Source organism: Myiozetetes cayanensis, unplaced genomic scaffold, assembly GCF_022539395.1.
Source record: "Myiozetetes cayanensis isolate MyiCay16 unplaced genomic scaffold, myiCay2020 scf242, whole genome shotgun sequence".
In the NCBI taxonomy this organism is placed as follows: Eukaryota; Metazoa; Chordata; class Aves; order Passeriformes; family Tyrannidae; genus Myiozetetes; species Myiozetetes cayanensis.
Window position 1 is genome coordinate 1 of NW_026087459.1, and position 22,050 is coordinate 22,050.

General features: G+C 65.3%; 3 protein-coding genes across 3 annotated transcripts in view; all 3 read left to right on the forward strand.

Annotated features, from left to right (window-relative positions):
- Positions 1-46: 46 nt before the first annotated feature.
- LOC126642822 (uncharacterized) lies at positions 47-7,070 on the forward strand (the record flags this gene model as incomplete). The annotated part of the gene is made up of 6 exons (XM_050320779.1): positions 47-127; positions 248-298; positions 2,273-2,299; positions 3,702-5,610; positions 6,972-7,002; positions 7,044-7,070. Coding segments are annotated over 6 exons (2,126 nt in total), but the record flags the coding sequence as incomplete, so codon positions are not given.
- A 3,642-nt stretch (positions 7,071-10,712) lies between these two features.
- LOC126642820 (CREB-regulated transcription coactivator 2-like) lies at positions 10,713-11,350 on the forward strand. Its single transcript, XM_050320777.1, has 2 exons — positions 10,713-10,727; positions 11,073-11,350. The coding sequence occupies exons 1-2, from the start codon at positions 10,713-10,715 to the stop codon at positions 11,334-11,336; spliced, it is 279 nt and encodes a 92-aa protein (XP_050176734.1). The 3' UTR covers positions 11,337-11,350.
- Positions 11,351-12,311: 961 nt separating this feature from the next.
- Positions 12,312-22,050, forward strand: part of LOC126642821 (DENN domain-containing protein 4B-like) — a 52,627-nt gene continuing 42,888 nt past the window's right edge. The window contains 3 exon segments of the mRNA XM_050320778.1: positions 12,312-12,325; positions 15,247-15,331; positions 19,355-19,695. Of these exon segments, the coding sequence (XP_050176735.1) occupies positions 12,312-12,325; positions 15,247-15,331; positions 19,355-19,695 (440 nt within the window).

Sequence of the window (22,050 nt, forward strand, 5' to 3'; positions counted from 1 at the left end):
GATGTGACCCCACTCACCACTGACCTCCCCTCCCCCTTTTTCCCAGTGTTTCTTTTCCAAGTGCCTCCCATCGAAGAGAACTTCGATGACAACAAGCACTCGCTGAAGCCCTGGGACACCAAGAGAGGTGTGTGGGGGGTGGGGGGGCCGTGGGGTGTCCCCGTGGGGGTGTCCCCCGTGGGAGTGGGGTGTCCCCCAATGTCCCCAAGGCCCCCTGGGCTGATCCCTGTGCCCTCTGACCCCACAGCTCTCGTCACTCCTCGGCACGGCCCGAGTCCTGCGAGGTCCCGGGAATCCAGTGAGTGGGGGGATGATGGGAGGGGCACTGGGGAGGGGGCTGGAATGGGGGGATGGAGTGGGAGGGGGTGGAGTGGGGAGGGGGCACTGAGAAGGGGTTGGAACAGGGAGGGGGCACTGGGGAGGGGCTGGAATGGGAGGGGGCACTGGGGAGGGACTGGAGCGAGGAGGGGCACTGGGGAGGGGGCTGGAGTGGGGGGGATGGATGGGGAGGGGGCACTGGGAGTGGCTGGGAGCAGGGGAGGGCACTGGGAGAGGGGCTGGAGTGGGGAGGGGGCACTGGGAGGGGGCTGGAATGGGAGGGGCTGGAGTGGGGAGGGGGGCACTGGGAGGGGCTGGAACGAGGAGGGGGCACTGGGGAGGGGCTGGAATGGGGAGGGCTGGATGGGGAGGGGGCACTGGGAGGGGCTGGAGTGGGAAGGGGGCACTGGGGAGGGGCTGGAGTGGGGAGGGGCACTGGGGAGGGGCTGGATGGGAGGGGGCACTGGGAGGGGGCTGGAGTGGGGAGGGACTGGAGTGGGGAGGGGGCACTGGGGAGGGTTTGGAGCGGAGGGGCACTGAGAAGGGGCTGGAACAGGAAGGGGCACTGGGGAGGGGCTGGAGTGGGGGGGACACTGGGGAGGGACTGGAATGGGGAGGGGACACTGGGAGGGCACTGGGGAGGGCTGGATGGTGAGGGCACTGGGAAGGGTCTAGAGTGGGAAGAGGCACTGGGGATGGTGACACTGTGGAGGGTGACCCTGGGTGGGGGTGCCAGGGGTGTCATCACCGTTCCCACCCCCAGCGTGTTCCGTCCCAGGACCAACCTGCCAACATGTGCCCCTCATGCCCTCGGCCTCAACACGGGGAGTCCCTGCCCGGCCTGACCACGCTGCACTTCCCGTCCCCTGCCCACCCCCTGGACCCCGGAGGCGTTCCCCCTGAGGCGGGGCAGCAGCACCTCCAACCTGGCCACCACGCAGCCCACCTGGGCATCAGCGGCACCAGCACGGGGGGCTGGGCTACGGCCCCCAGGTGAGTGGGGGGGCACAGGGGGCTCAGAGACCCCAGGTGAGTGGGGGGCACAGAGACCCCCAGGTGAGTGGGGGGCACAGGGGGGGTGCTCAGAGACCCCCAGGTGAGTGGGGGTGTACAGAGACCCCCAGGTGAGTGGGAGGCACGAGGACCCCCATGTGAGTGGGGGGGGCACAGGGGGCTCAGAGACCCCAGGTGAGTGGAGGGGCTGGGCTACTGACCCCAGGTGAGTGGGGTGGTACAGGAGTACTCAGAGACCCCCAGGTGAGTGGGGGTGCTCAGAGACTGCCCAGGTGATTGGGGGGCACAGAGACCTCCCAGGTGAGTGGGGGGCACAGAGACCCCCAGGTGAGTGGGGGGGCACGGGGGGCTCAGAGACCCCCAGGTGAGTGGGGGCACAGGGGGCTCCAGAGACTCCCCAGGTGAGTGGGGGGTCACAGAGACCCCCCCGGTGAGTGGGGGGCACAGGGGGCTCAGAGACCCCCATGTGAGTGGGGGTGTGACAGAGACCCCCAGGTGAGTGGGGGGCACAAGGGGGCTCAGAGATCCCCAGGTGAGTGGGGGGGCACAGGGGGGCTCAGAGACTCCCAGGTGAGTGGAGGGCACAGGGACCCCCGGGTGAGTGGGGGAGGCACAGAGACCCCCCGGGTGAGTGGGGGGCACAGGGGGGGCTCAGAGACTCCCCAGGTGAGTGGGGGTGTACAGAGACCCCCCAGGTGAGTGGGGGGCACAGAGACCCCCCAGGTGAATGGGGGACACAGACCCCCCCCCAGGTGAATGGGGGACACAGAGACCCCCCAGGTGAATGGGGGACACGGGCCCAGGTGAATGGGGGACACAGACCCCAGGTGAGTGGGGAGGCACAGAGACCCCCAGGTGAGTGGGGGGGCACAGGGAGGGCTCAGAGACCCCCCAGGTGAGTGGGGGGGCACAGGGGGGGCTCAGAGACCACACAGGTGAGTGGGGGGGCTGGGCTACGACCCCCCAGGTGAGTGGGATGGTACAGGAGTACTCAGAGACCCCCCAGGTGAGTGGGGGGACACAGACACCCCAGATGAATGGGGACACAGAAGCCCCCAGGTGAATGGGGGACACAGATTCCCCCCAGATGAATGGGGGACACAGACCCCCCCCAGGTGAATGGGGGACACAGACCCCCCCCCAGGTGAATGGGGGGACACAGACCCCCCCCAGGTGAGTGGGGGAGGCACAGGAGGGCTCAGAGACCCCCAAGTGAGTGGGGAGACATGGAGCCCCCAGGTGAATGGGGGGCACAGAGACCCCCCAGGTGAGTGGGTGGGGCACAGGAGGGCTCAGAGACCCCCCAGGTGAATGGGGGATACAGAGACCCCCCAGGTGAGCGGGGGGAACACAGGAGGGCTCAGAGACCCCCCAGGTGAGTGGGGGGACACAGACACCCCCCCCCCAGCTGAATGGGGGACACAGAGACCCCCCAGGTGAATGGGGGACACAGATTCCCCCCAGATGAATGGGGGACACAGACCCCCCCCAGGTGAGTGGGGGGGGCACAGGAGGGCTCAGAGACCCCCCAAGTGAGTGGGGAGACATAGACCCCCCCCAGGTGAGTGGGGGGGCACAGAGACCCCCCAGGTGAGTGGGTGGGGCACAGGAGGGCTCAGAGACCCCCCAGGTGAATGGGGGACAGAGACCCCCTGCAGGTGAGCAGGGGGGGGGACGCAGGAGGGCTCAGAGACCCCCCAGGTGAGTGGGATGGTACAGGAGTACTCAGAGACTCCCCCAGGTGAATGGGGGACACAGAGACCCCCCCAGGTGAATGGGGGACACAGACCCCCCCCAGGTGAATGGGGGACACAGAGACCCCCCAGGTGAGCGGGGGGGGCACAGGAGGGCTCAGAGACCCCCCAGGTGAGCGGGGGACGCAGGAGGGGCTGGACTCCGACCCCCCAAGTGAGTGGGGTGGTACAGGAGTACTCAGAGACCCCCCAGGTGAGTGGGGGGACACAGACTCCCCCCCAGGTGAATGGGGACACAGACCCCCCCCCCAGGTGAATGGGGGACACAGAGACCCCCCAGGTGAGCGGGGGGGGCACAGGAGGGCTCAGAGACCCCCCAGGTGAGTGGGGGGACACAGACCCCCCCCAGGTGAATGGGGGACACAGAGACCCCCCCAGGTGAGTGAGGGGGGCACAGGAGGGCTCAGAGACCCCCCAGGTGAGCAGGGGACGCAGGAGGGGCTGGTCTCCGACCCCCCAGGTGAGTGTGTCCGTTACCGTGTCCATCTCCATGTTTTCGGTGGCTCCATCCCCCTCCCTCCCCCAGGAGCCCCCCCAGGCCCTTCCCTCTCCCCCATCCCCCCCCGAGGGCACGGGGGGGTGGGGGTAACGCGCTGTCTGTTTTTGTGCCCACAGGACTCCCCTCACCTCTGCAGAGCTCCCTGAGTAACCCGTCCCTGCAGTCCTCCCTGAGCAACCCCAACCTGCAGGCCTCGCTGCAGGCCTCGCTGCGCGGGCCCTCCCTCAGCAACCCCTCCCTGCAGTCCTCCCACAGCAGCTCCTCCATCCCCTCCTCGCTGTCCAACCAGTCCCTGCCCTCCTCGCTGTCCTCCTCGCTGTCCAACCCGTCCCTGCCCACGTCCCCCCGCAGCCAGCCCCTGCAGTCCTCGCCCAGCAACCCCAGCCTGCCCTCGGGGCTGGGGGGCTCCTTCGGGACCACCACGTCGTCTCCCCGGCGCCGGGTCCCGCTCAGCCCCCTGTCCCTGCCCGTGGCCGGTGACTCCAGGCGGCAGCACCCCAAACAGTTCTCACCAACAATGTCACCCACATTGTCCTCCATCACCCAGGTATGCATGGCTCCATCGCCGCGCCGCCTCCTCGTCCTCCTCGTCCTCCTCCTCTTCCTCCTCCTTGTCCTCCTCCTCATTTTCCTCATCGTCCTCCTCATCCTCCTCATCCTCCTCCTCTTCCTCCTCCTTGTCCTCCTCCTCATTTTCCTCATCGTCCTCCTCATCCTCCTCCTCCTCGTCCTCCTCCTCGTCCTCCTCCTCATTTTCCTCATCGTCTTCCTCGTCCTCCTCATCCTCCTCCTCGTCCTCCTCCTCATTTTCCTCATCCTCCTCATTTTCCTCGTCCTCCTTATCCTCATTGTCCTCCTCATCCTCATCATCCTCCTCATCCCCATCCTCCTCCTCGTTCTCCTCCTTGTCCTCCTCGTCCTCCTCATCCTCATTGTCCTCCTCATCCTCATTGTCCTCCTCATCCTCATCATTCTCCTCCTCCTCCTCCTCCTCCTCCTTATCCTCATTCTCCTCCTCATCCTCATCATCCTCCTCCTCCTCGTCCTCCTCCTTGTCCTCCTCCTCCTCCTCATCCTCATCATCCTCCTCATCCTCATCGTCCTCCTCATTGTCCTCATCATCATCCTCCTCATCCTTCTTGTCCTCCTCATCCCCCTCCTCCTCATCCCCCTCATCTTCCTCCTCCTCCTCCTCATCCCCCTCATCTTCCTCCTCCTCCTCCTCCTCCTCCTCCTCCTCCTCCTCCTCCTCCTCCTCCTCCTCCTCCTCCTCCTCCTCCTCCTCTTTCTCCTCACTCCCCTTCCCCTCATTCCCCTGTCCTCCCCTCCTTTGTCCCCCACCTCATCTTCCTCTTCCCTGTCCTCCTCCTCCTCCTTTGTTTTCCTCTTCTTAGTCCTCCTTGTCTTCCTCCTCCTCAGCCTCTTCTTCCTCAACCCTCTCTTGCTCTGTCCCCTTGTCCTCCTCTTCCTCGTCCCCCTCCTCGTTGTCCTCATCCTGCTCTTCCTTGTCCCCCACCTCATCCTCCTCTTTCCCATCCTCTTCCCTGTCCTCCTCCTCATCCTTCTTGTCTTCTTCCTCCTCCTCTTCCTCCTCCTCATTACCCTTTTTCTTGTCCTCCTTTTCTGTGTCCTTCTCCCATCCTCCTTGTCCTCCTCTTTCTCCTTGTTCTACTCTTCCTCCTCCTCATCTTCCTCTCATCCTCCTTGTCCTCCTCTTCCTCCTTGTCCTGCTCTTCCTCCTCCTCCTCCTCATCTTCCTCCTTGTCCTCCTTGTCCTTTCATCCTCCTTGTCCTCCTCCCCCTCACTCACCTCATGTCCATCCTCATCTCACCCACCCCCAGGGCCCCCCTCGCCCCCATTCCCCCTCAGACCCCCCTCAGACCCCCCTCAGACCCCCCCAGCCCTGCCCACACTGGGGGGACCCTCCACGTCCCTCCCAGCCCCCCCCCCACAGGCAGGGCTGGGCTGGGGGGTCTCAGTGCTGGCAGCCCCGGGGGGGGCCAGTGGAGCCCCCCAGAGTGGGGGTGTCCCAGTGGAACCCCCCAGAACGGGGGTGTCCCTGTGGAGCCCCCCAGAGTGGGGATGTCCCAGTGGAGCCCCCCAGAGTGGGGGTGTCCTGCTGACCCCCCAGAGTGGGGATGTCCCAGTGGAGCCCCCCAGAGTGGGGGTGTCCCAATGGAGCCCCCCAGAGTGGGGGTGTCCTGCTGACCCCCCAGAGTGGGGATGTCCCAGTGGAGCTCCCAGAGTGGGGTGTCCTAGCTGACCCCCAGAGTGGGGGTGTCCCAGTGAGCCCCCAGAGTGGGGTGTCCCGTGAGCCCCCAGAGTGGGGGTGTCCCAGTGGAACCCCCAGAGCGGGGGTGTCCCTGTGGAGCCCCCCAGAGTGGGGGTGTCCCAGTGGAACCCCCAGAGTGGGGGTGTCCCAGTGGAACCCCCAGAGTGGGGGTGTCCCAGTGGAGCCCCCAGAGCGAGGGTGTCCCGGTGGAGCCCCCCAGAGTGGGGGTGTCCTGCTGACCCCCCAGAGTGGGGGTGTCCCAGTGGAGCCCCCCAGAGTGGGGGTGTCCCAGCAGAGCCCCCCAGAGTGGGGGTGTCCCGGTGGAACCCCCCCAGAGTGGGGGTGTCCCAGCAGAGCCCCCCAGAGTGGGGGTGTCCGGGTGGACCCCCAGAGTGGGGGTGTCCCGGTGGAGCCCCCCAGAGTGGGGGTGTCCCAGTGGAACCCCCAGAGTGGGGGTGTCCCGGTGGAGCCCCCCAGAGTGGGGGTGTCCCTGTGGAGCCCCCCAGAGTGGGGGTGTCCCAGCGGAGCCCCCCAGAGCGGGGGTGTCCCAGTGGAACCCCCCAGAGTGGGGGTGTCCCGGAGGAGCCCCCCAGAGCGGGGGTGTCCCAGTGGAACCCCCAGAGTGGGGGTGTCCCGGTGGAGCCCCCCAGAGTGGGGGTGTCCCGGTGGCCCCCCAGAGTGGGGGTGTCCCGGTGGAGCCCCCCAGAGCGGGGGTGTCCCGGTGGAACCCCCAGAGTGGGGGTGTCCCAGCGGAGCCCCCCAGAGTGGGGGTGTCCCAGCGGAGCCCCCCAGAGTGGGGGTGTCCCTGTGGAGCCCCCCAGAGTGGGGGTGTCCCAGCGGAGCCCCCCAGAGCGGGGGTGTCCCAGTGGAACCCCCCAGAGCAGGGGTGTCCCAGCAGAGCCCCCCAGAGTGGGGGTGTCCCAGTGGAGCCCCCCAGAGCGGGGGTGTCCCGGTGGAGCCCCCCACAGTGGGGGTGTCCTGCTGACCCCCCAGAGTGGGGGTGTCCCAGTGGAGCCCCCAGAGTGGGGGTGTCCCAGTGGAGCCCCCAGAGTGGGGTGTCCTGGTGGAGCCCCCCAGAGTGGGGGTGTCCCGGTGGAGCCCCCCAGAGTGGAGGTGTCCCAGTGGAGCCCCCCAGAGTGGGGGTGTCCTGGTGGAGCCCCCCAGAACGGGGGTGTCCCGGTGGAGCCCCCCAGAACGGGGGTGTCCCGCTGACTCCCCCCTCTCCCTGCTCTCTCCGCAGGGCGTGCCCCTGGACACCACGAAGCTGCCGGAGCAGCGGCTCCCGCCGCACCCCTACGGCCAGCCCGGGTGCTTTTGGGTCCCAGCCTCCTGCGGCCCCCGGGCCCCCTGCGCCCCTACGGCCCCCTACGCCCCCCGGCCCCTCCCTGGGGCAGCCCCTGGCGCAGCCCCCCGGAGACTTCGGCCTGGGCAGCGTGAGTGGGGGGGACACCCCAGTACAGCTCTGACCCCTGGGGGGGACACCCCAGTACAGCTCTGACCCCTGGGGGGGACACCCCAGTACAGCTCTGACCCCCGGGGGGGACATCCTAATACAGCTCTGACCCCCGGGGGGGACACCCCAAGTACATCTCTGACCCCTGGGGGGGACACCCCAGTACAGTGACCCCTGGGGGGGGACACCCTAATACAGCTCTGACCCCTGGGGGGGGACACCCTAATACAGCTCTGATCCCTGGGGGGGGACACCCTAATACAGCTCTGATCCCTGGGGGGGGACACCCTAATACAGCTCTGACCCCTGGGGGGGGACACCCTAATACAGCTCTGACCCCTGGGGGGGGACACCCTAATACAGCTCTGACCCCTGGGGGGGGACACCCCAGTACAGCTCTGACCCCTGGGGGGGACACCCCAGTACAGCTCTGACCCTGGGGGGGACACCCCAGTACAGCTCTGACCCCTGGGGGGGACACCCCAGTATAACTCTGACCCCTGGGGGGGGGACACCCCAGTACAGTGACCCCTGGGGGGGGACACCCCAGTACAGCTCTGACCCCTGGGGACACCCCAGCATAACTCTGACCCCTGGGACACTCCAGTACAGTGACCCCTGGTGGGGGACACCCTAATACAGCTCTGACCCCTGGGGGGGGACACCCCAGTACAGCTCTGACCCCTGGGGGGGACACACCAATACAGCTCTGACCCCTGGGGGGGCATGGGGACACATGGGGACACTCCATGGGGTCACTGGGGGGACATGGGAAGTCTCCATGGGGTCATCGGTGGGGGACATGGGAATGGGGACCCCTGGGGTTACTGGGGGGGACATGGGAATGGGGACCCTTGGGGAGGTTATTGGGGGGGACATGGGGACTCTCCATGGGGTCACTGTGGGGGACACATGGGGACACTCCATGGGGTCACTGGGGGGGACATGGGAATGGGGACCCTTGGGGAGGTTATTGGGGGACATGGGGACTCTCCATGGGGTCACTGTGGGGGACACATGGGGACACTCCATGGGGTCACTGGGGGGGGATATGGGAATGGAGACCCTTGTGGGGGACATGGGGCCAGGGACACTCTGGGGGACATGGGGCCAGGGATGCTCTTGGGGGACATGGGGCCAGGGGATGCTCTGGGGCTCACTGGGGGACATGGGGATAGGGGACACTCGGGGGACATGGGGCCAGGGATGCTCTGGGGCTCACTGGGGGACATGGGGACACTCTGGGGGACATGGGGCCAGGGATGCTCTGGGGCTCCCTGGGGAGACATGGGGACACTCTAGGGGGACATGGGGCCAGGGGATGCTCTGGGGCTCACTGGGGGGACATGGGGACACTCTGGGGCTCCCTGGGGGACATGGGGACACTCTGGGGGACATGGGGCCAGGGATGCTCTGGGGGACATGGGGGACATGGGGGACACTCTGGGGGGACATGGGGCCAGGGATGCTCTGGGGGCTCCCTGGGGGGACATGGGGACAGTCTGGGGGAGCATGGGATGCTCTGGGGCCCCTGGGGGACATGGGGCCCAGGGGACAGTCTGGGGGGACATGGGGGCCAGGGGATGCCTCTGGGGCTCACTGGGGGACAGGGGACACCTGGGTGACATGGGGCCAGGATGCTCTAGTTCTGGGGACAGGGGACACTCTGGGGGACATGGGGTCAGGGGATGCTCTGGGGCTCCCTGGGGGACGGGGACACTCTGTGTGACATAACCAGGGATGCTTGGATGTTGGGCTCCCTGGGGGACATGGGGCCAGGGGACAGTCTGGGGGGACATAACAGGATGCCTGGGGCTCACTGGGGGACAGGGGACACTCTGGGGGACATGGGGCCGGGATGCTCTGGGGCTCCCTGGGGGACAGGGGACACTCTGGGGGACATGGGCTAGGGATGCTCTGGGGCTCCCTGGGGGACAGGGGACACTCTGGGGGGACATGGGGCCAGGGATGCTCTGGTGCTCACTGGGGGACATGGGGACAGTCTGGGGGGACATGGGGCCAGGGGATGCTCTGGGGGACATGGGGGGACATGGGGACACTCTGGGGGGACATGGGGCCAGGGATGCTCTGGGGCTCCTGGGGACATGGGGACAGTCTGGGGGACACGGATGCTCTGGGGCTCCCTGGGGGACATGGGGACACTGGGGGACACGGATGCTCTGGGGCTCCTGGGGACATGGGACCAGGGACAGTCTGGGGGGACATGGGGCCAGGGATGCTCTGGTGCTCACTGGGGGACATGGGGACAGTCTGGGGGGACATGGGGCCAGGGGATGCTCTGGGGCTCCCTGGGGGACATGAGGACACTCTGGGGGCGGTCACCCCTAACCCTCCTGTCCCCACAGCTGGAGCAGTTCGGGATCGGGGAGAGCCCCCCCGGGAACAGCGGAGGGTTCCCCGAGGACCTGGGGGCCCTGAGTTACCCCCGAGCGAGGCTACGACCCCTGCCCTGAACCGCCAGAACCTGAGCAACTGCAGCCGCCACGGGCCCATCCCCAACATCATCTTCACAGGTGGGGGCTCGGGGGCTGGGGGTGCGTGGGGTGGGGGCTCTGAGGGGTGTCGTGGAGGGGTGGGGTGGGGAGACAGTGGTGGGTGCCACAGCTGGGTGGGTGGGTGGGTTGGGGGTCCATGGGGTGTCACAGGCGGTGTGCTCTGGGGGCTCTGAGGGTGTCACAGGGTGGTCTGTGATTTGTCACAGGGGGGGGGTGTGTGCCCTGGGGCCTCTGGGGGTGCCCTGGGGCCTCTGGGGGTGTCCTGGGGTCTCTGGGGTGCCCTGGTCCTCTGGGGGTGTCACGGGGTCTCTGGGGGTGTTTTTGGGAGGGGGGCTATACCCTGGGGTCTCTGGGGGTATCCTGGGGTCTCTGTGGGTGCCCTGGGAGGGGGGCTGTGCCCTGGTCTCTCTGGGGGTGTCCCGGGGTCTCTGGGGGGGCCCTTATCTCTCTGGGGGTGTCCTGGGAGGGGGGCTGTGGCCTGGTCTCTCTGGGGGTGTCATGGGGTCTCTGGGGGTGCCCTGGTCTCTCTGGGGGGGCCCTTATCTCTCTGGGGGTGTCCTGGGAGGGGGCTGTACCCTGGTCTCTGGGGTGTCATGGGGTCTCTGGGGTGCCCTGGTCTTCTGGGGTGTCTTGGGGTCTCTGGGGGTGTCATGGGAAGGGGCTGTACCCTGGTCTCTCTGGGGTGCCCCAGCTCTCTGGGGGTGCCCTGGTCTCTCTGGGGGTGTCCTGGGGTCTCTGGGGGTGCCCTGGGAGGGGGGCTGTGCCCTGGGGTCTCTGGGGGTGCCCTGGTCTCTCTGGGGGTGTCTCGGGGTCTCTGGGGGTGTCCTGGTCTCTCTGGGGGTGTCCTGGGGTCTCTGGGGGTGCCCTGGTCTCTCTGGGGGTGCCATGGGGTCTCTGGGGGTGCCCCGGTCTCTTTGGGGGTGTCTCTGGGGGTGCCCTGGTTTCTGGGGGTGCCCCGGTCTCTCTGGGGGTTCCCTGGTCTCTGGGGGTGCCCTGGGAAGGGGGCTGTGCCCTGGTTTCTCTGAGGGTGTCATGGGGTCTCTGGGGGTGCCCTGGGAAGGGGGCTGTGCCCTGGTTTCTCTGAGGGTGTCATGGGGTCTCTGGGGGTGCCCTGGTCTCTCTGGGGGTGTCCTGGTCACTCTGGGGGTATCCTGGGAGGGGGGCTGTGCCCTGGTCTCTCTGGGGGTGCCCCGGTCTCTCTGGGTGTGTCTCGGGGGTCTCTGTGTACCCCCCCATCCCTCTCAGAACCTCTCTGACCCCCCAAATCCCCCCCCCATCCATCCCGCAGGCGAGTCCCCGCCGGGGCTGTCGAAGGAGATCGCCACGGCGCTGGCGGGGGTGCCGGGCTTCGAGGTGGAGGGGGGTTCTCTGGGGGGTCTGGGGGGTCTGGAGGAGGAGCTGCGCATCGAGCCCCTCAGCCTGGATGGGCTGAGCATGCTGAGCGACCCCTGCGCGCTGCTCACCGACCCCGCCGTCGAGGACTCCTTCCGCTCCGACCGCCTGCAGTGAGCCCGGGGCACCCCTGCCGCAGGGACCCCCTGACACCCCCGGGCAGCCCTCGGCTCCCGCCGCCCGCTGCGCTCACGATGAGAACCCCCCCCAGAATGAAGGGGGGCCTGCAGGGAGCACCCCCCCACCCCCGAAACGCGGCCGTGCAGGGGGGTCTGTGGGGAAACCCCAAAATACAGCCATGCAGGGGGGTCTGTGGAGAGCACCCCCACCCCAAAATGTGGCCATGCAGGGGGGTCTGTGGGGAAACCCCCCCTCCCAAAATACAGCAGTGCAGGGGGGTCTGTGGAGAGCACCCCCCCTCCAAAATGCGACCATGCAGGGGGGTCTGTGGGGAAACCCCCCCCCCAAAATACAGCCGTGCAGGGGGGTCTGTGGGGAAACCCCAAAATACAGCCGTGCAGGGGGGTCTGCAGGGAGCACCCCCACCCCCCAAAATGCGGCCGTGCAGGGGGGTCTGCAGGGAGCACCCCCCACCCAAAATGTGGCCGTGCAGGGGGGTCTGTGGGAAACCTCCGAAATGTGGCTGTGCAGGGGGTTCAGGGAAACCCCCCCTCCCAAAATACAGCAGTGCAGGGGGGTCTGCGGGGAGCACCCCCCTTCCCAAAATGTGGCTGTGCAGGGGGTCTGTGGGGAAACCCCCACCCCTGAAATGTGGCCATGCAGGGGGGTCTGCAGGGAGCACCCCCCCTCCAAAATGCAACCATGCAGGGGGGTCTGTGGAGAAACCCCCACCCCTGAAATGTGGCTGTGCAGGGGGGTCTGTGGGGAGCACCCCCCCCCAAAATACAGCCGTGCAGGGGGGTCTGTGGAGAAACCCCCACCCCTGAAATGTGGCTGTGCAGGGGGGTCTGTGGGGAGCACCCCCACCCCCAAAATGTGGCTGTGCAGGGGGGTCTGCAGGGAGCACCCCCTCCCCAAATATGGCCCTGCAGGGGGGTCTGCAGGAGAGCACCCCCCCTCCAAAATGCAACCATGCAGGGGGATCTGTGGGGAAACCCCCCCTCCCAAAATACGGCCGTGCAGGGGGGTCTGTGGGGAAACCCCCACCCCAAAATACAGCCGTGCAGGGGGGTCTGTGGGGAAACCCCCCTCCCAAAATACAGCCGTGCAGGGGGGTCTGAGGGGAAACCCCCCTCCCAAAATACAGCCGTGCAGGGGGGTCTGTGGAGAGCACCCCCACCCCCAAAACGCAGCCCTACAGGGGGGTCTGTGGGGAAACCCCCCCTCCCAAAATACAGCCGTGCAGGGGGGTCTGTGGGGAAACCCCCCCTCCCAAAATACAGCCGTGCAGGGGGGTCTGTTGGGAGCACCCCCCCTCCAAAATGCGACCATATAGGGGGGTCTGTGGGGAGCACCCCCAACCCCAAAAATGCGGCTGTGCAGGGGGGTCTAGGGAGCACCCTCCAAAATGCAACCATGCAGGGGGGTCTAGTGGGAAACCCCCACCCCAAAACGCGGCCGTGCAGGGGGGTCTGTGGAGAGCATCCCCCACCCCCCAAAATACAGCCATGCAGGGGGGTCTGAGGGAAACCTCCCCAAAACGCAGCCATGCCGGGGGGTCTGCGGGGAGCACCGGGGGATTTAGGGGGGGCTGCAGCAATGGGACACCCCCCCACTCAATTCCTGCCCCAAACCCCTCCCCCGGGGTGAAAGGGGGGTGGTCCAGGTGGCCCCAAAGAGCAGCCAGGGAGGGCTTTGATCACCCCCAGACAGTGGGGGGTGCAGCGCCGCGACCCCCCCTCAATTCCCGACCCCTCTGCCGGTTAAAGGGGGGCGGGGGGGCAGTCCAGGTGCTCTAAGCCTGTGACCTCCCAAAATCAAACCTGGGGGAGTCCAGCACCGTGACACCCCCCCCTGTAATTCCCACCTGCAGCTCCCGCTGGTCCCTGTTCCCCCTGGGAAAGCCCCTGGGAACTGGGAAAATTGGGGAGGGGGAGACAACAGAGACAATCCAGGCACCCGGCCCCCAAACCCAAACCAACCCTAGGGGGTCCCAGCCTGCTCCCTCTCCCCCAATTCCTACCCCCAGCCCCCCACCAGTCACTGTTCTCCCGGGAAAACCCTGGGAATGTTGGGGAGGGGAGCAATCCAGGCACTCCCCCAGACCCCTGTGATGGGGGCTGTACATAAACCCTGTAGGTAGAGACCCTGGGAGGGGGTCCCTGGGGGCAGCTTCTGCCTTTATTGTATCATTTTTCCGGCTAATCATCATCATCTTTTAAGGAAAAATCCGCTCCCTCCCTCCAATATGTACTCCTGTCCCGCCCTCCCCCAAAATTACCCAACTGCTGGGGACGTGTAGAAAGCACTTGTAACTTTGCTCCCTCTCGCCCCCCCCAAAAAAATTGCCCCCTCCTCGCCGGGGAGCATTTGGGGGAGGGGGCCTGTCCATGGGTGAGGGGCCCTGGCGCCCCCTCGCCTCTCGGAGGAGCCAGAGTGATTTATAATTGTTATTTTTAAAATATATATTCTATGTTAATTAAAGCCCCCTGCCCGCGCGTGGCTGATTTTGAGGGGGTCACATTGAAAGGGGAGGGGTTCAGCTGCTCCAGATCGGCCCCCTTGGTACTGCCGATCTTTGGGGTTGGGGTCCCTTACTGGGTAGGGGGGAAGTGGGGTACTGGGGTCCCTTTACTGGGGAGGGAAGGGGGTACTGGGGTCCCTTACTGGGGGAAGGGGGTACTGGGGTCCCTTACTGGGGGGAAGGGTTACTGGGGGAAGGGGGTACTGGGGTCCCTTATTGGGGGAAGGGGGTACTGGGGTCCCTTACTGGGAAGGGGGTACTGGGGTCCCTTACTGGGGAGGGAAGGGGGTACTGGGGTCCCTTATTGGGGGGAAGGGGGTACTGGGGTCCCTTACTGGGGAGGGGGAAGGGGTACTGGGGTCCCTTACTGGGGGAGGGAGGGGGTACTGGGGTCCCTTACTGGGGAGGGGGAAGGGATACTGGGGTCCCTTATTGGGGGAAGGGGGTTACTGGGGTCCCTTATTGGGGGAAGGGGTTACTGGGGTCCCTTATTGGGGAGGGGGAAGGGGGTACTGGGGTCCCTTATTGGGGGGAAGGGGGTACTGGGGTCCCTTATTGGGGGAGGGGGTACTGGGGTCCCTTACTGGGGGAAGGGGGTACTGGGGTCCCTTACTGGGGAGGGAAGGGGGTACTGGGGTCCCTTACTGGGGGAAGGGTACTGGGGTCCCTTACGGGGTGGGGAGGGGGTTACTGGGGTCCCTTATTGGGGAAGGGGTACTGGGGTCCCTTACGGGGTGGGGGAAGGGGTACTGGGGTCCCTTACTGGGGGAAGGGGTACTGGGGTCCCTTACTGGGAGGGGGAAGGGGCATTGGGTCGCTTACTGGGGAGGGGAAGGGGCACTGGGGTCCCTTACTGGGGGAGGGGAAGGGGTACTGGGGAGGAAGGGGGTACTGGGGTCCCTTACTGGGGGAAGGGGTTACTGGGGTCCCTACTGGGGGAAGGGGTACTGGGGTCCCTTACTGGGGGAAGGGTACTGGGGTCCCTTACTGGGGAGGGGAAGGGGTACTGGGGTCCCTTACTGGGGAAGGGGGCACTGGGTCCCTTATTGGGGGAAGGGGGAGGGGGTCCCTTATTGGGGGAAGGGGTTACTGGGGTCCCTTATTGGGGGAAGGGGGTACTGGGGTCCCTATTGGGGGCAGTGGGGTCTTACTGGGGGAGCTGATAAGGGGAGGGGGGAAATGGGGTCTCATTAGGGGTTACAGCGGGGTCCCCACAATTCCTGGGGCCGTGAATTCTTGGGGGTGCCTGCAGGGCTCCTGAGGGGGTCCTGGGTACCTGGGGGTCGGGGGAGTCCGGAGGGGAAGGATTTGGGGGAGGATTTGGGGGTGGGGAGGATTTGGGGTGGGCGGCCATGTCCCGCAGCGGGTCCTCCGGGCCGGCAGGGGCGCTGCGGAGCCGCGCGGGTGGCGGTCGCGGCCCGGCGGACCCAGGACGGCCCGGCCCGGCCCGGCCTGGCCCGGCCCGCAGGTACCGAGCGGGACCCTCCGCTCTGGGCGAGCCTGGGGGCTCTGGGGGACCGCAGAGAACGGGGGGACTGCGCCGAGGGGCACCGGGGGCACCGGGGGCGGCGGGTGCTGCGGACCCGGGGCAGGGCCTGTGGGGCCTGTGGGGGGAGGCGCTGTGAGGGGACACGGGGGACACGAGCAGGGGGACCCTTCTTGGGGGAGATGGAGATGTGACCCCTCAGACGAGGGGGTGTCGCTGTCACCAGGGTGACCTCACCCTCACCCCCACGACCGAGGGGGTGTCCCTCCCAGGGGGTGTCATGGTCCCCAGGGTGTGACCTCCCCAGCCAAGGGGGTGTCACGGTCCTCAGGGGCTAGGACGCCCCACCCCACATATGGGGGTGTCACCGTCCCCAGGGCGTTGTGACTCCCAGCCAGGGGGCTGTGCCCTCCCAGCCCAGGGGTGTCCCTGTCCCCAGGGGTCGTGACCTCCCGGGCAGCTGTGACCTCCTGGGGTCACGGTGCCTCTCCCCCATCCCTACCCGGGCCTCCAACGCTGGGATCGGGGATATTTTGCCCCACCCCTCCCACCCCAGGGTGTTTTGGGGTCTCTCCAGTGGAGGGCCTGGGCAGCTTTGGCCCCCGCGTGTTTTGGGGGCTGGGGGTGGCGTGGGCGTTCACGGCCCCGGCGCCTGCTTCCTTCTCTGCCTCTCGCCCCTTCTCGCCTCCGGAGGCTCCGAGGACCCCGCGGGCAAGCTGGGGTGCTGGGACGGGGAGGGGGATCTGGGGTGGGGGTCTGTGGACCCGGGGTGGGGTGGTCTGTGGACCCTGGGGCGTGGGGGCACAGGGGAGACAGGTGCAGGAGGGGGACCTCAAACTGAGGGTGAGCCTCCCAAATCGAGGGGTGTTGAGGGGGTCCCACTTCGAACACCCCAGGGCTGTGGGGAGGGTCCTGCTGGTCCCGGGGCAGGAGGGAGGGAGGGGAGGGAGGGTGGGGGTCCTGGGGTCTCACGGCGTGACCGGAAAACTCCTCCCTTCCGGCAGGGCACCCAGAGGGGAAAGGGGGAGAGCTGTAAAAGGGGGAAAAGAGGTGGGAAAGGGGGAAGGAATTGGGAAAGGGGAAGGAGCTGGGAAAAGGGGGAGAAGGAGGTGGAAAGGAGGTGGGAAAGGGGGAAGGAGCTGGGAAAGGGGGAAAGAGGTGGGAAAGGAGTTGGGACAGGGGGAAGGAGGTGGGAAAGGAGTTGGGACAGGGGAGAAGGAGCGGGGAAGGGGAAGGAGTTGGGAAAGGAGGAAGGAGTTGGGAAAGGAGCGTGAGGATGAGTGCTGGGGCTGAGGTGGAAAGGGGGAAGGAGCTGGGAAAGGGGGAGAAGGAGCTGGGAAAGGAGCTGAGAAAGGGGAAGGAGCTGGGAAAGGGGGGGAAGGAGTTGGGGAAAGGGGGAAGGAGCTGGGAAAGGAGTTGGGACAGGGGAAGGAGCTGGGAAAGGGGAAAGAGCCAGGAAAGGGAGGAGCTGGGAAAGCAGTTGGGAAAGGGGGGAAGGAGTTGGGAAAGGAGTTGGGACAGGGGAAGGAGCTGGAAAGGGGAAGGAGCTGGGAAAGGGGGAAGGAGCTGGAAAGGGGAAGCAAGGAGATGGAAAAGGGAGAAGGAGCTAGGAAAAGGGTAGAAGGAGCTGGGAAAGGGGAGAAGGATCTGGGAAAGCAGTGGAAGGGAGCTGGGAAAGGGGGAGAAGGAGCTGGGAAAGGGGAAGGAGCTGGAGTGGGGGGAAGGAGCTGGGAAAGGAGGGGGAAGGAGCTGGGAAAGGGGGAAAGGAGCTGGGACAGGGGGAAGGAGAAGGAACTGGAAAGTGGAGAAGGAACTGGGAAAGTGGGAGAAGGAACTGGGAAAGGGGGAGAAGGAGGTGGAAGGGGGAAGAACTTGAAAAAGTGGGGAAGAGTGAGAAAGTGGGAGAAGGAGTTGGGAAAGGGGGATGGAGCTGGGAAAGGGGAAGAAGGAGCTGGGAAAGGGGGGGAAGGAGGTGGGAAAGGGGAGGAAGGAGCTGGGAAAGGGGGAGAAGGAGGTGGGAAAGCAGGGGAAGGAGCTGAGAAAGGGGCGAAGGAGCTGGGAAAGGGGGAGAAGGAGCTGGGAAAGGGGGGGAAGGAGGTGGGAAAAGGGGGAAGGAGGTGGGAAAAGGGGGGAAGGAGGTGGGAAAGGGGGAAGGAGGGTGGGAAAGGGGGAAGGAGCTGGGAAAGGGGGAGAAAAGAGCTGGGAAAGGGGGAGAAGGAGTTCGGAAAGGGGGAAGGAGGTGAGAAAGGGGAGAAGAGCTGGGGAAGAAGGAGAAGGAACTGGGAAAGGGGAGAAGGAGCCTGGAAGGGAGGAGGACTTCAAAAGGGGAGAAGGAGCTGGGAAAGGGGAGAAGGAGCTGGGGAAGGAGGTGATAAAGGGAAGGAGCTGGGAAAGGGGGAAGGAGCTGGGATAGGGGCGAAGGAGGTAGGAAAAGGGGGAAGGAGGTGGGAAAAGGGGAGAAGGAGCAGGGAAAGGGGAGAACTTTGAAAAGGGGAGAACTTCGAAAAGTGGAAGGAGCTGGGAAAGGAGCTGGGAAAAGGAAAGGAGCTGGGAAAGGAAAGGAGTTGGGAAGTAAAGGAGCTGGGAAAAGGGAGAAGGAGCTGGGAAAGGGGGAAGGAGCCGGGACTGGGGAAGGGAGAAGGATCTGGGAAAGGGGGAAGGAGCTGGGAAAGGGGGGGAAGGAGCTGGGAAAGGGGGGGAAGGAGGTGGGAAACAGGGGGAGGAGTTGGGAAAGGGGGAGAAGGAGCTGTGGAAGGAGGTGATAAAGGGGGGAAGGAGCTGAGAAAGCAGGAAGGAGCTGAGAAAGGGCCGAAGGAGCTGAGAAAGGGGCGAAGGAGCTGAGAAAGGGGCGAAGGAGCTGGAAGGGGGAAGGAGCTGGCACAGGCAGAAAGAGCTGGAAAGGGGAGAAGGAGTCTGAAAGGAGGAAGGAGGTGGGAAAGGGAGAAGGAGCTGGAAGGAGCTGAGAAAGGGCTAAGGAGATGGGAAAGAGGGGAAGGAGCTGAGAAAGGGGTGAAGGAGGTGAGAAAGAGGGGAAGGAGCTCAGAAAGTGCGGGGAATGAGCTGGGAAGGGGAGGAGGAGCTGGGAACAGGTGGAAGTGAGTTGGGAAACAGGAATGAGCGTGGAAAGGGAGAAGGAGTCGGAAATGGGAAGGAGCTGGAGGATGGGGACAGGAGAAGGAGCTGAAAGGGAATGAGTCGGAAAAGGGAATGAGTTGGAAGGACAAGGAGCTGGGAGAGGTAATGAGTCAGCAGGGGAAAGAGCGAGGGGAGAAGGAGTTCGGAAAGGGGGGAAGGAGCTGGGAAAGGAGGTGGGACAGGGGGGAAGGAGTTGGGAAAGCAGGGGAAGGAGCTGGGAAAGGGGGGGAAGGAGCTGTGGAAGGAGTTTGGAAAGGGGGAGAAGGAGCTGGGAAAGGGGGAGGAGGAGCTGGGACAGGGGTGGAAGTAGTTGGGAAAACAGGGGAAGGAGCTGGGAAAGGGGAGAAGGAGGTGGGACAGGGGGAGAAGGAGGTGGGAAAGGAGCTGGGAAAGAGGGGAAGGAGTTGAGAAAGCAGGGGAAGGAGCTGAGAAAGGGGCGAAGGAGCTGGGACGGGGGGGAAGGAGCTGGTAAAGGGGGAGAAGGAGCTGGGAAAGCAGGGGAAGGAGCTGGGTAAGGAGGTGGGACAGGGGGGAAGGAGCTGGGAAAAGGAAGAAGGAGGTGGGAAAACAGGGGAAGGAGCTGGGAAAGGAACTGGGAAAGGGGGAGAAGGAGCTGGGAAAGGGGGAGAAGGAGCTGGGAAAGGAGCTGGGAAAGAGGGGAAGGAGTTGGTAAAGCAGTGGAAGGAGCTGGGAAAGGAGCTGAGAAAGGGGCGAAGGAGCTGGGAAAGCAGTGGAAGGAGCTGGGACAGGGGGGAAGGAGCTGGGGAAGGGAAGATGGAGGTGGGAAAACAGGGGAAGGAGCTGGTACAGCAGTGGAAGGAGCTGGTACAGGGGTCACGGTGTCTCCAGTGACCCTCCCGGTGTATTTAGGGCTCTGTGTGTGCGTGCACTGCCCACCCCCCCCCATCTGGCGCGAGATGGCGGACGAGAAGCCCCCAGCTGGTGGATTACTTCGTGGTGGCCGGGCTGGCCGAGGCGTCGCGGGCGCCGGAGGAGGAGGCGGCGGCGAGGCCGGCGCGCCCCGCGGAGCCCATCACGGACGTGGCCGTGATCATCCGCTCGCAGGGCGAGGAGGTGCCCCAGGGCTTCACCTGCATCGAGAGCACCACCTCGGGCCACCCCGTGGACCTCAACGCGGGGCTGCTCAACAACCCCCAGATGTTCCTGTGCTACAGGCGGGGCAGGGACAAGCCCCCCCTCGTCGAGCTGGGGTGAGGGGGGGGATTTTACCCCGAGGTGCTGCGTGGGGTGGGGGGCTCACCCGCTCACCCATGCCACGGGATTGGGGTGGGGGAGAGGTTGGAGAGCTGGGAGAGGGGATGGGGGGGTGAGGAGGTGGGTGACATGTGGGTGGAGGTGTTGAGGTGGGTGACACGTGGGTGACACGTGGGTTTAGGTGTTGAGGTGGGTGACACGTGGGTTTAGGTGGGTGACACATGGGTGGGTGGAGGTGGGTGACACGTGGGTTTAGGTGGGTAACATGTGGTTTAGGTGGGTGACACGTGGGTTTAGGTGGGTGACACGTGGGTTTAGGTGGGTGACATGTGGGTGACACGTGGGTTTAGGTGGGTGACATGTGGGTTGAGGGAGGTGGGTGACACGTGGGTTTGGGTGGGTGACACGTGGGTTTGGGTGGGTGACACGTGGGTTTAGGGAGGTGGGTGACACGTGGGTTTAGGTGTTGAGGTGGGTGACACGTGGGTTTAGGTGGGTGACACGTGGGTTTAGGTGGGTGACACGTGGGTGGAGGGAGGTGGGTGACATGTGGGTTTAGGTGGGTGACACCTGGGTTTAGGTGGGTGACACGTGGGTTTAGGTGGGTGACACGTGGGTTTAGGTGTTGAGGTGGGTGACACGTGGGTGGGTTTAGGTGGGTGACACCTGGGTTTAGGTGTTGAGGTGGGTGACACTTGGGTTTGGGTGGGTGACACGTGGGTTTAGGTGGGTGACACGTGGGTTTAGGTGGGTGACACGTGGGTTGAGGGAGGTGGGTGACACGTGGGTGACACGTGGGTTTAGGTGGGTGACGTGGGTGACACATGGGTTGAGGGAGGTGGGCGACACGTGGGTTTAGGTGGGTGACACGTGGGTTTAGGTGGGTGACATGTGGGTTCAGGTGGGTGACACGTGGGTTTAGGTGGGTGACACGTGGGTGGAGGTGGGTGACACGGGTTTAGTGGGTGACACGTGGGTTGAGGGAGGGGTGACACGTGGGCTTAGGTGGGTGACACGTGGGTTGAGGTGGGTGACACGTGGGTTTAGGTGGGTGACACGTGGGTTTAGGTGTTGAGGGGGGTGACACGTGGGTTGAGGTGGGTGACACGTGGATTTAGGGAGGTGGGTGACACGTGGGTTTAGGTGGGTGACACGTGGGTTTAGGTGGGTGACACGTGGGTTGAGGTGGGTGACACGTGGGTTTAGGTGGGTGACACGTGGGTTTAGGTAGGTGGGTGACACGTGGGTTTATGTGGGTGACATGTGGGTTGAGGTGGGTGACACGTGGGTTTAGGTGGGTGACACGTGGGTTTAGGTGGGTGACACGTGGGTGGAGGTGGGTGACACGTGGGTTTAGGTGGGTGACACGTGGGTTGAGGTGGGTGACACATGGGTGACACGTGGGTTTAGGTGGGTGACACGTGGGTTTAGGTGGGTGACACCTGGGTTGAGGTGGGTGACACGTGGGTGGAGGTGGGTGACACGTGGGTGACACATGGGTGGAGGTGGGTGACACGGGTTTAGGTGGGTGACATGTGGGTTGAGGGAGGTGGGTGACACGTGGGTTGAGGTGGGTGACACGTGGGTGACACATGGGTGGAGGTGGGTGACACGGGTTTAGGTGGGTGACATGTGGGTTGAGGGAGGTGGGTGACACGTGGGTTTAGGTGGGTGACACGTGGGTGACACGTGGGTTGAGGGAGGTGGGTGACACGTGGGTTGAGGTGTTGAGGTGGGTGACACCTGGGTTTAGGTGGGTGACACGTGGGTTTAGGTGGGTGACACCTGGGTGGGTTTAGGTGGGTGACACGTGGGTGGAGGGAGGTGGGTGACACGTGGGTGGAGGGAGGTGGGTGACACGTGGGTTTAGGTGGGTGACACGTGGGTTTAGGTGTTGAGGTGGGTGACACGTGGGTTGAGGTGGGTGACATGTGGGTGGGTTTAGGTGGGTGACACATGGGTTTAGGTGGGTGACACGTGGGTGACACGTGGGTTGAGGGAGGTGGGTGACACATGGGTGACACGTGGGTTTAGGTGGGTGACACGTGGGTTGAGGTGGGTGACACGTGGGTTGAGGGAGGTGGGTGACACGTGGGTTGAGGTGTGTGACACGTGGGTTTAGGTGGGTGACACGTGGGTTGAGGGAGGTGGGTGACACGTGGGTTTAGGTGGGTGACACGTGGGTGACACGTGGGTTTAGGTGGGTGACACGTGGGTTTAGGTGGGTGACACCTGGGTTTAGGTGGGTGGGTGACACGTGGGTTTAGGTGAGTGACACGTGGGTTTAGGTGGGTGACACGTGGGTGGGTTTAGGTGGGTGACACGTGGGTTTAGGTGGGTGACACGTGGGT